This window comes from Bemisia tabaci, chromosome 8 (genome assembly GCF_918797505.1).
Source record: "Bemisia tabaci chromosome 8, PGI_BMITA_v3".
In the NCBI taxonomy this organism is placed as follows: Eukaryota; Metazoa; Arthropoda; class Insecta; order Hemiptera; family Aleyrodidae; genus Bemisia; species Bemisia tabaci.
Genome location: NC_092800.1, coordinates 47,092,574 through 47,110,852, shown reverse-complemented (window position 1 = coordinate 47,110,852; position 18,279 = coordinate 47,092,574). Strand labels below are relative to the sequence as shown.

Sequence of the window (18,279 nt, the reverse complement as noted above, 5' to 3'; positions counted from 1 at the left end):
GAATGCATCATTCATCAGTTGGGCCATTGATTACCATCTAAATTTTCGTTGAATAATGTAACATTTCAATGTGACTTTTGTCCATTCTTTTCCTTCCCTAGTTAGGTATGCCTAAATATTTAGTCATGAGAGGAAAGAATCAGGTAATGGCAAGTTTCAATGTATTTCTTTATTCTTAGAATGAAAAGCAAATATTTCTCATGACACACATGAAAAGCAACCTCTGTTATACTTTGAAATAATACATTTTCATAGATTGATATAAATAGTGCACAAGAAAAAGGGTTACATATTTTCAGAATTCGAGTAAAGACAAAGAGCACGCTCGTACAGCCTTCGGAGACAAATTTGAAAACAGCATAAGAAAGATTTTTAGAATTTTAACGGAGCAATTTATCGACCCAGAGGTCAAGAGGACATGATCTACAAAAATGATTGTGATGTTGATACTTATATGCAAATGTTTGATTCCATCCACACACTGATATTCTGAAAAAGAAAAAAAAAGCAAGACCAATGCACACAGGTCAGTCATTGAGCAGCATTTTTGAAATCCACTCCCCTGCCCGGCCCTGACTCGCAGCACTCAATGCTACGTCACAATGGGTGTTCCCATAAGAAATACATTGCAGGCACTCAATACTACGTCACTGCGCAGTAGAGTTCTAAAACTCGTCCTTGGGAATGACTGACCTGTGTGGATTGGTCTTGAAAGAAAGGTATGTCCCAAGAATACTGGATACATTTTTCGGTGATTAGTACCCTAATTTTCAGACAATGGAATGCTTTCCATGAAAAGAGAGAAAGTTGGGGAGAAGAGCAGTCTTATCGTTTGAAATTCCTAAAAATTTCGCAATCTAAATAGTCAGTCACAGAATAATAATATCACAGGTGTTGAGTAATACTGATGCTCAATTGTAAACTTTTAGTAATTTTTTGGCCGTAAAATTTCCCATCGGCTGAACAATGATATTGATAGAGTAAGGAGTAAATTAAGTCAGTGATTCATTTCATGGGAAAAATATTAAAGAGTCTTCACAAGAGTGGGATTTGTATTAATAAACCATATCAGTTGTAATTAAGTAGAAGAGTCTAACATGGATCAAAGCTTACATACTATGATCCGTGGTTCCATCTAAGGAGGGAGTCTTGAAAAACCACTCAATTGATAACGCTTTATAAAAGACTACATGTTGTTTTCTAAAACTTTCTTTGTGGATACATCACGCAATGATGCCCAAATCCATAATGCCACAGTACTTCGTATGACTACTTGGACACTTCAATTCTACGAAAAGTAAATTACCTGATCGGAATTTAAATTCACACACAAAAAAGAAAAAAAATGTCTAGAATATTCATTCTGCTTTTAACTGTTGGCAAAGAAACAATGTACAAGGGTCATCCAAAGGGTAAATTTTTCCTACTTCATATCTTCTGAGCTAAAAGAAATTTATTAAATAAATAAGAAAGTCCATATAAGATCGGCGTACTCTTAGCCTTACACGAAGTCCAATATTTTGAAAACCAGCCAAATGGTGTACTTAACACATATTTATCTTGTCAATTTGATGTAACTCTTTTTTTTCTTTTTTAGTATGATATAAGTAAAATAAGAAGTTATACTTTTTGGATGATCCCGATACAAGCACATTTTAAATATTTTTTTTTAAAAAAACATCTTGTGAAAATGCTGGACTAAAGCAAAGTAAAACTGAACGCAGAACATTGCATCAGATTTGTCTTATTCAATGTTTACCTTTTGCACTCAGTTTATTTAGTTTTTTAGAGGTAGAGAGCTAATAAATACTTTTGCCCTACTTCTTCACATTTTTGCCAAAGCATGAAATGAAAATCAATATTTTAGCAAAATATGTTCCATCTTTTGATTATAATTTGCTTCCATTGAGGAGCTATTTTAAACCGTTCAGATAACTAAAACTTGTGGTTTTCACTCATTATTGCAATGTACACTCCCTGATTGTGAAATATGAGAAAGTCATTTCTGATTTTTAGTGATGCTAATAAAAAGAGTTGAACATTCCGGAGAACAAAGCAGGGAGAAAGGGGCTGACAACATACAATTAAAAGATATGAGAAAACAGAGACTACAGAAAAGAGACCTTACAAGTTTTTCAAAAATTACGACTAGTCACCAGAAAAGGGACTTTCTCTCATGAGAGGAATTCTTCAAAAGCCCCATTCTCGTCAAGGTAGATACAAAAAATAACAATGTGAGTTTTCTACGCTAAATAATTTTCTAAGAATAAATGGACCGCGTCTAGCAGAAAGGAACCAAGCCACATCAGCTATTGCCAAATTTAACTGGGCAATTTAATTTTTTACAAGAGAACGTTTGTGCGAATTCCTTAATAAATTTTAAGGAGTTTGCTTCATATTATGCTGAAAATTCACTGAAATTTGCAGAAAAATATGCACAACCGTTTTCATGTAAAAAAGTAAATTGCCCAATTCAACTTGGCAATAGCTGATGTGGCTTGGTTTCTTTCTACTAAACACGATCCAAATGTTGGCGATCTACTTAATTTTTATCCCAATTGATGAAATTTTGTACTTTCATTGCCTTTAAGCTTGAATTTTTTTTTTCAAAATCAACAAACACACCATGCAGATTGTTCGACAGAAGCTCCTGACGATAGTTGTGATCGAATCTGGAAAGAGAGGCATTATCCTCTGGAAAAAATTTCTCTTAACTTTTTACAAATGCAAGGAAGGAAAAAATCTGAAAATTTTGGCGCATGTTTGATCCTAAAATCTCGAAAGTTGAAGGTTAGTCCGGGACACAAATTCTATCAAGGTATAAAAAAGTCATTAGAGTTTGCCAGAAGTTGAGAAAAATTTCCTCCTAAGCGCTAACGTACCTTCTCTCAGATCTAGCCACGATTAAATTTTGCTGATTTCAAACACTTTCTCGAGAGCTTGTTCAGGAGAAAGTTTTTGATGAAAGATATGGTCTTTTCCACTGAGCCAATCACATACATTTAAACAAATTAAAATGAAGCCTTGAGCAATAAATTGAATAGATATTTTCCTGTCAAAGAAGTTTTGATACCCCCCCTTGCATATAAGTTAATCTTATACCTAAAATAAAAAAAAATTATCTAGGAGACTTAAGTCTGCTGTGGGCAGCAGATTTAAATCAAGTGGATCTTTTTCCTGCCGGAGGAAATAATGAAAATCTCGATGCAGGAATTTTTTAGAACTTTAAGTTGAGATTTCTTTCCTCCAGAAGCATTCTCACAAAACAATATACATGATTAACTCACAAGTAGATTGTTGTCTCCCACACAAAGGAGCGTATCTCCATTACGCTTTTTCAGTATTTTTAACTGATAGATCATTTGTTTGTACAAAAATCTTTACATGAATTTTTCTGAAATGTTTTGTAGTAATTTTTCTTTACCTTTCACGGAACAGATTCTGAAGTTTTAGATTAATTCTTGCGATGGTTCTCTCATGCAAAAATAAAATGTTCCAAGAAATTTTGAGACAGTGCAAACAGGGTCTGTTCTTTCGGGAGACAACAAAATGAGCAATTAAGAGCATGATTAAACATGCTGGCAACATTGGATTCTTCAGGAGGAATTAAATCCTCAAGCATCAGGCTCTAGCAAATTGTTGACTGTGGGATAATAATGACTAGTATTTAATAATGAAATTTAGGCAGTGATCACATTTGACGAAAAGCATCACCAAGCCACAAAATTGCAAAAAAACACAATTCCCTAAAAAGTCTATAAAAATTTGCTAAAAATCTTAATTACAAGTCCAATTTTCCAGAAATAAAACAAAAAAAGGATACAAAAACGGGGGACTCCCAAAAATCACTAAAAAAAATAGCAGCAATAGTTCCAAAATTATAAATAAAGTTATGATACAGGTCATCGGTGAAAGAACAGGACCACATGTGCCAATCGCAGTACTTCAAAATTTCCAGTCGTATTTTATATCTTTAAAAAATTACTTTTACATTTTTAGGCAGCATTTTCCAGGATAGGTCATTTTATGCCAGAAGACATAATGTACTTACAGACATTAAAGTGAAAAAAAAAAAAAAATTAAGACTAGGACCTGACCGATGTTCTAACATTTATTTTCCTCCATGCCCAATGATTTGATTTCATTGTACCTATATTCTTCACCTTCATTCTTTCCATAATTTTGACTGATTTTACCGTTCCTTGTTTTTGACAGTTTTTAATAGACAATGTAGAGGATTTTTAACAGCTGCTCTTGGTTATTCTATGAAGTAAATGAGGCATAAAAAAATTAAGTATATGAACAAGTTATTACGCAACATAAGAATACTAGCTATGCAGAAAACAGACAGATGTAGCGATGTTGAAAACAGACATATTCCTTTTAAGATACAGTTCATATAAGTTGAGTGTAAGAGTTAAGGTTGCTAGGTATTTCCAATTTTAGCATCATTAGATAAGCTCAAGAACCAAAGGTATACAGTTACTGATTTTAGCAAGGAAGGAGCATAAAGGGATGAGTTAAAAAACTAAGATACGGCGGTGTATCGGAAATACTGCACACTGAGATGCATGGTCCTGTAATTTAACCATTGAGAAGTGAAAAATCAGTTTGCAATTGATTTGACTTAAATTCTGCGACTTGAATGAATCAATATCTTTCAACTGACCTGGCTTAGTTGAGTGCACATACACATCACGAAATATGAGGTATACTGAAGCAGCCAACAGACGGGAAAAATGTGAGCTTGTCCAATTTAATCGTGTGGGGATTCGTGAACCTACTGGTTATTATGTTGTAGGTTTCCATAAACAGGTAGTCACCACCCAATTCATTGCTCGCCGGGCTTTGATTTACCGTTGTCTCGCTCTTGGTGAAACAATAAATGACGTTGCTGACGACGCAGGCGCTCGTGCATCCTCGGCTGGTCAGCTGTCCTACACAAATGATGTCTTCATCTGGCGAATCTGGATCCAGTCGATACATGAAGAGTTTCTCTCGTGATGGAATGGAACCTAAAAATATTACAAAAGACTGTCTGAATACCACACACCAATTCTTCTCACGACATATTCACTCCTCTTTTCTACATATTTTATAAACATCAATAGCAGAAGTGCAAAACCACCTACTTCCATGGCAGTGTTTCAGCACTTCCGCTCTAATTTTAATTGTTCTAAGAAAAACAAGCCGACTTTAGAGATTGAGTTTAAAATGAAATATTCTGCTAGCACAGAAGAAAAATCAGGGAGGTTTTCAAGAAATCACGTTAACAAGTTTTCCTTAGAAAAATTGAAATATCACAGAGAGTATGCAACATTGTGAACGAAGAAATGTGGTTCTGCGCTTAGGCCATCGATATATGTGTGTTGCCAGGAAGAGGGACATTAGTACAAGGACGTCTTTTCTGGAGAGCACCTTTTGTCCTTTTGGATCAAAATTAGCATACAAAGAATTTTCGTAATTAGTGCTCTCTAATCCTCTGTAGAAACTTTGTGATGGGTTTAATTCAAATGCATCAATTAAGGGAGTAAGGTTGTATTATGATTCAACGATTTTAAGCCTTGAACATTACGAATTAAGTCTTTACATGGCTTTTTATAGAAAGAACGATTTTTGAGCCGAAAATTTCAAAGCATCTTACGTTCCATTGCAATGACATTTTCAGACATTTGTTCCTGCAAAAATATTTGTAAAACACTTCTTCATGAAAAGAAACTGAACCTAAATTTGAGATTCCAGCAATGTGAAACTCCCCTCCTTTTGTTTATTTATTCATGGGGCTCAGTCGCAGAAATTTGACTTTTTTCTAAGATTTTGCAACACATTAAGAAGCACAAATTTCCCAACAATTTGGTTTGACTAATAGAAGACTCTCACCTGACTAAAGATTTTCATAATAGTTCAACAGAAATACATTTTTTGCCAGTGTTTTTTATTCGATTTGTTCCTACAGCCAGAAAAACAAGGAAAAGGAAAAGCAATCTTTGATGGGCAAAACTCTAGAGAGAACTATGTCAAAAGCGTTTTTAGCCTCACATATTCTCTTGAAACGATGGTGAAATTTCAGGTATGCGCATCTCGATTATACCAATTGCAGACTTCCTGTCATAATATATTTTCTGCATGGAAAACTATCAACCCAAATTCTTTGGAAACTTTTGTATTTTTCCTTCCCTATGTGAATGATGTTGACTTAGTGAGCCAGTGAGTCAATTTAGTGGGCATTTCAAGCCATGATGTTGGTTTGGTCTCATTTTATAAAATAAAATAGTAGCGGTGCTTTGAAACACCCAAATCGAGATACGCATTTTGGCAATTTCACTGTTGAAAAGTAATTCTACATTAAGCCCATGACATGAAATGTTTAAGAAAAAGTAATTAGACGGAGAAATTTCCAAATCACGTATCTCCATTTGCGATGTTGCAAGATTCCTCTCATACTTTATCTTTTAAATGGAAAACAATACTCGACATGAATTCTTTGAAAGTTCCATGATTTTTCTTCTCTATGCAATAGAAATTCTGTGAAAACTTTGAGGAATGGTACAATTAGTTCTCTTTTGAAAAATTAAACAGGGAAAGGAGATTTTCAAACACTAGAAACGAGGTGCGTGGTTTGGGAGTTTCACCGTCAAATTTTTATTTTCACAAAAATGGCTATGATTAATATTTAGTGAGAAAAGAACCATCTAAAGATTATCTTACCGATAAGATAAATGAAACGGCCATCTGACACGGCAGCAGTGGTTAAAAAGTTCATTTTCTTCTTCAGTGAAACCCAGACAGCGCGAGGTGGTGGAAGGCAATGAACCGTATAGTCAGCACAAAAAAGGAAAATATTCTTCTTGTGCACGCACCATGGGACCGAAGAATTACAGTTAGAAGGCAATGCTGGGCACTGACTCCACATATCTGAAAGGATAGTCACAAAAAAGTTAAACAGATACTTCAATTTAAAAATTGCATTATTCTCCAACTTACTTGAGTACATATTTAAGTGGGAAGGCTGTGATATTTTAAAAACGAACTTTTCGTACGATATGAATTTTGGAAATATGTAAAATGAGATAGTGTTAGCAACCACTGCTTGTGTAAGGACAGTGCACCATATGCTGTCATCTTTTGGGCGTACTTCATTCTTTGGGTCTGTTCTCTTCCCGGGCCCTCCTCAATCAAAATAAAAAATTCATAACATTTCCATAAAATACATACATACAAAAATGCTGAGAATTTCACTTTCCAACTCTGAATTTCTTGAAACCGGCAAGCAACAAGTTCAATTTTTAAAGCTTAGCATGCTAAGAGGGACGTGAAGAACATCATACCAAGTAATAACAAAATTTAGCCGGCCCCAAGTTCCTTGATTTCCTGCCCAAGGTCTTTTACATCTTTCTGCGCCTGCAATTTTGGTTAGAAAATGTATAAAAGAGTTTACACTAACCTGTTTGCAGATTATATATGTCGACAAGATCTACTTGAACCCGGTATTTACTCATGCCTCCGATAATGAAAAGTTCATCATCAATGATACAAGTTCCTTGATGTCTCCTGGGTTTTGGCAGTCTATTATATGAGAAGAAAGGAAAGAGAAGCGGTCAATTTTTTGAAAAATATTTTTGAACATTTTCTTTTGGCTTAAACTAAAAGGAACACTTTCCTGTTTAAATTGAGACACTGGAGTCAGTTTTTGAAAAAATTTAAAACAATTGGCCGACAAAGGAGGCAGTTTATGTAACTATGTTTCATAAATAATATGATATAGGTAGGGTCTCCAAGTTTTATTCTCATTTTTTTCGGATACTTTTATCTTTCAAAAAAAAGAAAGAAAAAAACCAGCAACTATGGAAATAATAGGAGACACTTATTAAGATCTCATAGGATAGAATATCATTTCATGAGGGTAATCATAATTTACTAAAACTGGACTTGATTATTATGAAAATTTTTGAGACGCTTTTCATTAAAGCTTCTCTTCGTTTTTCCTTCTCTGACAGGAATAAGTATTCTTGTCATGGCAAGAAATCACAGCAAAAGCTATAAATTGTCTAATTTACTTTGAACTTACACTGTTACTTTTTTCCAAGTCTCCGAGCCTATATTGTAGCTTCTGATTTCATTATTCCAGATACCACTTCCAATCTTATACTCTCCTCCGACAAGGTAAAGATGCATATCTTAAAAAACAAAGAATCCGAAATTAGGTAAATACCTATTTTGAAAATAAAAGATACAAATCTTCGGAAGTCACATTCATTACTTAATTGATTCAACTCAAATAACCTTTTTCAGGAGGGTTGGCAAGAAATGAGTGAGTTTCTGTTCGGGGCATTTGGTTGAATTGCAATCCTAGATATTCAATGTAAATTCAACAAATTTTCAAGGCCCTTCTTGTTCCTTCAAACGGATTAAACAAAAATGATACTTTGTAAAAAAAATTCTTACTTAGAACTTAAAAATCCTTCTCTAAATATCTGGGATTTGCTTTAGGACAAACGATACATACATTAGAAAAGAGGAGATTAGAATAATAACCTTTGCGGACGATTCGAGCTCCCTCTAAATTGGATGGCATCACAGAATTTAACGGAATAACTGGCCTGGCACCATCTTCGATCCAGTAAAAGAGGAAATTGTCATACAGAAGCGATTTTTCATCAAACGGTTTCATCTTGACATCAGCACATTGGTTTTTGTTAAGAATTCCTCCAACAATACATGGGACTAGTGAGCCTTTCCTGCTCGGTAGAGAAAGATGTTCAATTGCTGCTTTCCGAAAGTTCTCACCGAAGTTCTGTGTCCAAACCGCTTGATCGCAATTTGGGGAGAGCTTGAAGGCTATACACTGAAGCAGAGACTTAGCGTATGGGATCTTTTTCAGGATTGACATCAAAAGGTATTCGTATATTATTTTAGATGATAATTGACTGAACCTGATGACTGTCAGCAGATCTTTGACATAAACAAATCTGGCATTGTAATCAGCACTGATCCAATTTATGACTCCTTCGCAAATGATTTTTTCGTTGTCAATATTCAAACTTTCCTCACTTAAATACTCAAGGACTTCTTTCAAAGGTTGCTCTAAAAATGAACGACTCTTAATGACCAAATTCACATTGTTTACAGCGAGAAGTTTGGCTTTTCTGTGCAGTTTTGTGAGACTCAACTTATCCGTTATCTGCATCACTTTCAGACAGTTTTCTACACTCAGCCAGCTGTGAGTTATGTAATGAATTATCTGCTCCTCCACCGCATCAAACTGAAGCATATGTGCTGTAGCCAATGTTGATATCAAGTCATCTTCGCTGACAGACCAATCAATTCCTTCTCCTTTGCTAGCAAGTAAGATGGTTGCCAAACAAGTGAAATCAATGTCCTGAAAGTAAAAGAGTATGAGGGTAATTTCAATGACAAAGACAGAAGAACTACAGTGAAAGTGACACATTGACCCGCAAAGGTATAGGTAACTCAGCAGTTATAAACGGTTTAGTACTTACCTAGGGAGATTTAAGAACAAAACAAATTTCTACCATATTGAAAGAAGAACTTACATTAAATAAGTTAGCAGTTGTTTATTTCTGACTTCCACACGTAGTGGAAAAATTTGGCACTATCCCCTCAGAAGGAAGTGTTGGTTTTCAGTCAGCACAGCGTTGTTATTGCTTTCAGTCAATCCTTGATTGCTATTGAAGGACAGCAGTGGAGTTGCTTGCAAATGAACAGTTAACAACTGCAAACTTATCTGATGATATAAAAATTGTTGCATGCTTTGAAAATCAGGAATAGGAAAGCAAAATACCACTCAAGAACCAAAAGTACTATTGGCTCAATTCTTTAAAAAATATTGCTTACGTGGTTTCTTACTAAAATAATATTTTATATCTATTTATCTACGGAGTTATGTGTAATGACTCCAACTGTGGGATAGAAGAATGGAGGCCCTAAACACAATTTTTTTTTTTTCATTTATACTACTTAAAAGCCCGCAACACATAAGTTTTTGAAATTCTGGAGTGAGATAGAAGACTTGCAGTCTTGATACTTCCATTGAAACTAAAAGCGAGAATCAATTTGTCATATCTTCCTCCTCTCTCATCGTCCTTTGTCGGCCTCCTACGGTGTAGTAGTTGTAGCGCTAGCTCTATGATCAGGAGGTGTTGGGTTCGATTTCCGGCCAGGCGACCCGAGTTTGATGGTCTCAAATAATGGTTGCCTGGGCCTGGTTGGTAGGGACGGAGGGGGGACAGGACTAAAGCGGATTAGCTCTTGTGGGCTATTAAAAGTAGAAAAAAAAAAAAAAAATTGTGAGCTGCATATTAACTTATTACTTATGCATGGATTGTATCACACTACTTAGTATAATGGTGTAACAGTACTTAATTTTAAAATAACTTTGCATCGGAGTTGATATTTAAACTGGTTTACTATCCTGTCATTGATTAATGTTCATAGCGAGGACGAGGGCCATGATCTTAAATGAAACCCAGGCAGTTTCAGGCCTGACCTACTAGCAACTGTTACAAGAGTCAACAAATATTTTCATTACTTGGTCATACTTTATGGCTGCAGGTCTAAAAATTCATGATAGTGCTTGCATTGGCTTAGGTATTACTGGGAACTCGAGAACAAAATTTAAGAGCAGCCATCAATGACTGTTCAAATTGGAAGTCCCGAGATACGACACTGCAAAGAAATGCTCCAAGCTGAAATGTACTTACATTGAGTTGAATTTCGGATTGTGACTTTTCAGCAAAATTCCCACTGAACATAGCATGAAAATAAGGACTATTTGAAGCTAACTCTTTTCGGTCACACTCAAAGATGTACTCCCCGACTTTCAAATTCACAGAGCCCTCCAGTACTTCCCTATCCATGATTATAACACCGGGCGTTTCGATTAACTTAACTTCAAGCTGAAAATGTGAGGATTTAAGAGACCGGATTTTAAGAAAATAATTTCATACTTAAACTACATATTCAAAAGAACGACAAACAACGGACACAATTTTCAGAGGCTACATTTGCAACCACTAGCTATTCAATTTGGATGGAATGGGGGTTAGAGTTCTAAAAAATCAAAACATCAACAATAGGAGTTCTAGATACGTCCGAAAGAGCGCAGTCCTTTTGAACTGGCGGGAGTTTTAAACTGACGGACTTCACTCTCTTCGGCGTCCTCACAGAGTTTAAACTTAGCTTAAGGAAAATAAGTAAGAATATTTGTTGGAGAGGACATAATGGGTGTATGATACAAAATTCTTTATGAAGAAGACTTCAAAATTCGCTCTAAAAAAAAAGAAACATTGTCATGTTTTGGTTACTCTGTGAGGTCACAGGAAATACATACTGCATTCCATATTACTATTAAGGCACATCAAACTTGCGTACATGAAAGGTACAGGACAAAGTTGGAGGTACCGTACTTTAACTAATAAGTTTTTTCCGGAAAAAGCATGTTTTTTTTTTTTTTATTTGCTTTTATTGAAGAGGGCAGGGGTATTTTTCTTGAATAATATAGGTACTGCATTTAGTTTCTTCAACATACATTAGAAGTATTTTTCTCTGCCTGAATGCATAAAAGGCAAGGTAAGGCGCAGACAAGGTACCTCAATTGTCTGTGTAGTTAATATCCTTAATTGTATCTCCGGAAAAATTTATTTTTTACAGGTTTTCGATCACTGGAATAATTACATATTTCTCAGGCCCTAATTGAGATGGAGACATATGTGATTTTGTTGTAAAAACAACCAATGACTTATAGACTACGATCTGTAGGAGAGGTTTTTTTTTTGTTCAGTCAGTAGATTTGTTGGGAGACAGTAATTATAAAATTTGCTTGTCAAAATGATATGCAAAATTTTCAAAAATTCATATAATTAAAAGTCCCTTCAAGCAATAAAAACATCTCTTCCACAAATCATAGTCCATTAGAATCATTATTAGAAACATTAAGTATTACAGCCATTTGAACAGGATCTAAAATGCCTGGCACTAAGGGCGGATTGTGTAAATAATGAATAATGCCTGGCACGCAAAGTGTTCAGGGGGTAGGGAAGACAAAAAATCGAAATTTTCCGATTTTCGGATTATTATTGGTACTTACTTAATTATTGCTCTGCATACTCTCGCGAGTAAAATAAGATCAAGTTTTACTGTATTTTCCGAAGGAAATACACTATTTTTAAATTCTGATAAGTAGGTCGGATGGGACTGGGAGGGGCTTTCAAAGTAGGAAAGGTCTTATAGCTACTGCACGAACTTCATTCTGCAGGTTTTTATTCCACATATTTTGTGGAGCCTCTGATTTTCTGTGAAGCAGGTTTTTTTACATAAAATGCCCCTCTTCTCAAGACCTTTTTAGTCTTTTTTCATTTTAATTTTTTTGATTTCGGGTGGTTTTCCCTACAACTCAACAAGAGTACCTATTTTTTTTAAAAAATTTGGTGGGTTTTCAAAGTCGAAATTTTATAAAGGCATAATTATTTATTTTATTCGAATTTCAAAAATACCTCAGGTTAAAAGTAATCTAAAGACTCTATGAAATCAATCAAAAAATGGTTTTTAAAAAAATACCTAATACATCCTGAGAAAAGGGACATCAAAGTTGTCTAAATTACTATGGGCCAGCATAGACCTCCCCTACCCCCTTAAGGTACGACTATGGGCGATACGACCCTCAGTTCTTAACGTCTTCCGGTAGTATTTTGCTAAGTTCGTGACTGCATGATTTTCTACTTGCTAAAAAAATTTAGAAGGAACCTTCGACGCATCTTCCTTTTCTGTGAACACCGCGTTGTCTATTTTATCTGAGACGGAAAGACGGCCGGTCATAGAGTGGAATGCCTCACTAAGGGGGATCTTATCGTTGCACACTTTTCGTAACCTAACAATGTAATTAACCCTTACCTGCTCAGTGGTCAGTTATACTGACCACCTTTTTAAATAATTATTCATGGCCATTTTGGCGCGACATACCCTTACCAACCATGTAGTTGTACTTGGGATATGGTCCAGAATATGAAACAAAATATTTCCGGGCGATGTAATGTTGGCAATATTGTTTTATCATCTATTGTTTACCTCCGATTCGTTGGAGGTTTGGTGCCGCCGGTGTTATCTCCAGTTTTGCGGTTGTCAGTTGCTTGTGCGACGCAAATGGTTCTGATTTAGTAGTAAAATATTAAGTCAGACTATAATGCTGTGAGAATGTCATTTGGCAAGTGAAAAATTCAAAAGTTTTGATTATTTAATTCATGCTGGAACATGGTGGTTAGTATAACTGACCACCGAGCAGGCGGCTAGGAGCTGGAACTGGATACTTGTTGCTGAGTGGATTCATCCTCTCCTCATTTTGACGATTTATTTCACTTACTTGTTTCAAACTTATTACACAAATAATTACATGACCTCGAGGTAATCAAACTTTCAGTCTGATAATTTCATTTTTTTTTATTATTATTTTTTATTTTTTTTATCGGTAATTTTTATGATTATGTTCATTACTTTTAATTATTGACCAAAATTATTATTTTAAAATTGCTAGTCTCATGTGGGAAAGGACCATTATTGTTACATTTTGAAAAAATGAGTTTATTTCATTGCGACTGGTCTTTGATTGCCTTCTTACTTATTCCAGTTACGCTCATATGTTCCTCACTTCAAGTTTTTTTTATATATTTCTGCTCTTTTTATACTCTTTTATAATAAATTAAACATTTTTCTAAGACTAGCTTCACTCAATTTCCAAAAACAGAGACTCTCTCACTTACAAACATGTAAGAAAAAGTGAAAAACTTACAAAATCTACGTAGTCAACATTTATAATTCACTGGTAAAGTTAGTATGGAAGGTAAGGGGAGGTCTGCGAGGGAGGGGGTGGGGGCTTGGAGGCAGAAAGTGAATGTCTTGCGCGGATAGGTAGAGACAAGGATCATTATTTACACAAAAATAAAAAAAAAACACGAAAATTATATCAACATAGGTGAATAGGGAATTTGCGTATTCCTATCCTGCTCAGTGGTCAGTCATACTGACCACCCTTTTTTGTCAAAATTTTGGGTAAAAAAAAGTCAAAAAAATTTTTTTTCACTAATTTTGAGTTATTTAGACCCGAGAGGCCTTAGAAAACTCGAAATTTCAAAAAAAAGTTCAAAACCCATAATGTGTGCAGGTAAGGGTTAAACACACAAAAGAGAATGCTCCTTTTTCAAGTTTTGCGCAGACTGAGAACATGATAAATGAGAGACCTTTGATATTTCCAGCTTTGATTGAATAATCTTTTCTTCCTCTCGCCAGAAATTGGCCAAGGGCGCACACTCGTAAAATTTGAAGGCAGGTAATAATGTAATATTTGACATTGAATTTGAATCTGGACCGCACACATCCTTGTAAGCTGTACATACATACCTACAATAAAATAAATGTGGGTTTAGTAATTCAAGCTAGTATGCAAGGCCGCATTTGCCTGAAGGGCACTGGGGCCCAGGTTGGATGAGGTTCCCTAACATATCTCAGGTTAAAATAAAAAACTGTTTGGATGGGCTAAGTAATGCCCAAAGTACGTAGCATTTTTCAACAGAAAAATGACGATATTTTAAAATCAGTTGCGCGCTTTTCTATGATTTTTTGGCGACAAAATCGCTAGAATCATTAACATCTGAGCGATTTGTGTAGATCTTGTCGCCATTCTATCTCCATAAAATTGCGTTCGATAAAATCGAAATTTGATACCTATCAATTTTCACGATTTTCTGTTCGATGGTATTGTCGTCGACAAAATCACGATTTTATGACAGATCTATGTGATGAAATCAGTGTATTGTGAACGTAGAAAGCCATTCGAACGAGTTTCAGTTTTTTGATCTGCCTCAAGCCAAAACTTATCAGATTCACAAAGAACAGTGTCTACTGAGTTATTTAACCCCCCCCCCCCCCCCAAAAAAAAAATAAATAAATAAATAATAAAACAAATTAAATGGGATTTTAGTCCATTTGCCCCCTCTCCTCAACTCGGAGACCGTTCCCATACTCATGCATCTTAAAATTTTTCTCAGAGCTTCGGATCATTAGCAGCTTCCATTTAAACGCCGGTTCGACGGCCGAATCGGCTGCCCAACAAAGCTAGCAGGCCACTTTTTAGAAGGGTTCTATAAGAGAAATGCATACAATTATCGTCTCTATCAGCTACTTTATTTTTCTTTTGAAAAACTAGTCAAAATAATTACCTGAAAATTTCTTTAATTTTTCTCCTCTCTTATTAGTAGAATATTGTGTATAAATTTAAATCTACAAAGTTGGCTTGTTTCTCTTTGAAAAAATAAAATAGGAGTGAAAATTTTAGAGCACCTTAATGGAGATCGGTGTACATGGTTTCGCAGTTTGGCCATCGAATCATACTAATGGTAAATCACTTCTTTGGTACTAATGGTAAATCACTTCTTCACAAATGGTAAATCACTTCTTCGCTAATGGTAAATCCTTACGGCAGAGTGACGTGGCGTACTTTGCGATGTATCGATTAATCTACCATTTAAACCATATGGAAAAAGATCAATAGACAGGGAAGACCTTATCGAATCGAAGACCTTAAGTGATCGATCCTTTAGCAAAGCTTCAAATGGGGAAATATATCGATCATCGATATCTTTCACGCCTTGCCACTGCTGCGCTATGTAAGAGTTTCATTTGGACTACATTTTGCAATTAGGAACTATAACTTCCGGCCCGGTTTAAAAACAACGTATGTGCCCTTAGTTTCCCTATGCACATAAGTGTTTTTTTCAGATGAGCCAGAATTTATAGCTCCAAATTGCAAAATGCAGTCCATTTCAGCCTCGCGCGTTACTTAATCATTACCACAGGCACGCCTCGATCCATTTTTTAACTTTGTAATTGTTTAATAAAATGAAACTTTTGGAATGAGTGCGAGCAGTTATTTTTACATTTAGCGCAGCATAGATACGACTTTAATGAACTCTCGGAGGCTGGACGCTTTTCCCCTCTCTTTATAATAGTGCATCCTAAGTAGGTAAACCAGGTGGCTTTTATCACCGGCCTCAAAGTAGCCTCCACAACACACTTGCTAAGTATCCTATCACAACCAACTATTGTTCTAAAAAAGATAGGGAAATAAATTATTGATAAGAAGGCATTAGTTCGGAACTCGAGGTTACCCAAAAACATTCTCCGGCATAGTTCGGATGCTCACTGCGTACGCGGGACAACCGTGCTCAATCGATCGATACCCAGCTTCTGTGTCAATTCCTCCGTGCTTCAATTTTTTCTACTCGTTTATCATGGCACTTTGAGAATATAATGCGATTCTCATGAGATTTCCTAGTGAGCTGTGATGCTGTGTTTTGGACACTCAGAGGAAAAGGTGAGATTCCATCGTATGAGCTGTCTCCTCGCGATTAAAATTTAATCGACGGATTTTCTGCATATATAATATATCTTGGAAATTCCTTTATTCGATAATTTTCAAAATCGTATATATAAATCGGGTACTGATCCGACCTAGGCATTCTTATTGGAGCCATGATATTTTTTTAATGTACCTACCTAAATATACCTGAAAAAGTTGGTAGGAGTCCACTATAGACGCCATCGTGGTAGAGGACGCGCGTGCATTGTAAAATCGTGAATTTATGGAATTGGGCGGGAAACGAGGAGATGATAGGTATTTGCCGAAGGAGCTCTGTCTGGCAGGATCGCTTTCAGTGGCGGTTGTGTGTCACAAAGCGCACGGAGACGCTGAAAGAGGGGCATGTTAGCAGTAGTTATAAGAATCCACTATATATGAGCATCCTAAAAGCAATAATTCTATTTTCTTCGCGATTGAAGTTTTGTTCTTTATCCCTTTCGGGCTTCATTTATTAGAGATCTTAACAAGGTGGAACCGGGGGGACAGAACCCCGGCCCAAAGGCCTAACGATACACTCGCGATTGAAGTTGCTCTCCATAAATCCTATCGCACAAATCGCTATCTGCGAAATTTTGAGGAGAAGACGTACAAATATACAGTGGCGTTAAAATGGGGTGCATAATCCAAAAACAAATCACCATCTCTGGCAAATAGGAGCAACGTATTTGCCATTAAACACAGCACGCAGACAGGAGTTTTCATTGATAAGTCAGCGACAGGGGCTCCTCTAAAGCACAATGAATTTAGGTACTTCGTATAGTACCTTATTAAAGGTCTCCCTCATTTTCTTGAAAGTGAAGATGAAGGCTAAAGAAAAATTGGCCGGTATTCCTGGTAAAAATTGGCGATAGGAGCTGCGTTTCGAAATACCATAGGAACTCTTATAGCCGACTGAAGAAGGCGATAGAAAATCATGTAGCGGCTGTAGAAAGTGGAAAAAATCATACGGCCGGGCTACACGAAGCGATAAAAAATTATACAGCCGGGCTATAGTTCCTATCGCCGGGCTTTACACTTTATCGCCTGGCTGTTGCTTTTTCGTCATCGGCTATAAAAGGCTATGAGAAATTGTGTAGAAATTCGTGTGCTTTGTAAATCCTTAAGTTTGTGCGGAATCACCTTAATATTTACAAAACGCATAATATATTTTCCTTTACTACATATTTTTTTTTTTTCATCAATTAAAATGAGAATAATCCATACAGAGTGTGCAAACATTTCAAAGTCATGAGTTGAAAAACGCTGACTCCACGAGATTAAATATTAGAGCCTAACACAAAGCGGAGCGGCGGCACACTGGCGCCTAAAAACCTAACAGGGATACTACACGCACTGCGCAATGAGTGAAGTATCCCTGTTAGGTTTGAAGGCGCCGATGCGCGTTTCGCGCTGGCTGCCCGCCCGCCGTGCGGCGCCGCAGCGTACCACGGCCCTTGAAGCAACTATTTCACACCAGAGGTATTGCACAGTGTCATACGAAATGGCAGGCATCCGTCAAAAGTACGGAGCTTTCCTCGCAAAATAAATCAAGATACTACGGCCCAAAAAGAGAGCGGTAGTCCAAAAACTCACTAAGTCCTAGCATCCGTAATTAGTAACGTTTAGTATACACTTTATCGCCAGGCTGTTGCTTAGTCGCCATCGGCTATAAAAGGCTATAAGAAATTGTGTTGCCGGCTATAGAAGCTATTGGAAATCTTACAGCCGTCTCTAGGTCTATGGTATTTTGGAACACAGATTCTATTGCCAATTTTTACCAGGGATATTAGACCCGGAAAGAGACAGAAACGATAAGGCGATCGTGATGTATTCTAATACTATAAAATATAAGCCTTCAGTGGTCTAAAAAGCGT

General features: G+C 36.2%; 1 protein-coding gene across 1 annotated transcript; it reads right to left on the bottom strand.

Moving 5' to 3' along the window:
* Nucleotides 1-154: 154 nt before the first annotated feature.
* On the bottom strand, nucleotides 155-11,070 carry LOC109041466 (ectoderm-neural cortex protein 1). The gene is made up of 6 exons (XM_019057829.2): nucleotides 10,722-11,070; nucleotides 8,536-9,379; nucleotides 8,069-8,177; nucleotides 7,445-7,566; nucleotides 6,709-6,915; nucleotides 155-5,015 (listed from the first exon to the last, which is right to left on the bottom strand). Exons 1-6 carry the CDS (start codon nucleotides 10,875-10,877, stop codon nucleotides 4,696-4,698), a joined length of 1,758 nt encoding a protein of 585 aa, XP_018913374.1. The 5' UTR covers nucleotides 10,878-11,070; the 3' UTR covers nucleotides 155-4,695.
* Between the last annotated feature and the right edge of the window lie 7,209 nt (nucleotides 11,071-18,279).

Coding starts and splice junctions, on each gene's coding strand:
- LOC109041466 (XM_019057829.2), bottom strand. CDS start 10,877: ATGGATAGGGAAGTACTGGAGGGCTCTGTGAATTTGAAAGTCGGGGAG. Junction 7,567..8,068: donor ACTTGGAAAAAAGTAACAGT/GTAAGTTCAAAG, acceptor CTCATATAATAG/ACTGCCAAAACCCAGGAGAC. Junction 5,016..6,708: donor CCGTTTCATTTATCTTATCG/GTAAGATAATCT, acceptor TAATATTTTTAG/GTTCCATTCCATCACGAGAG.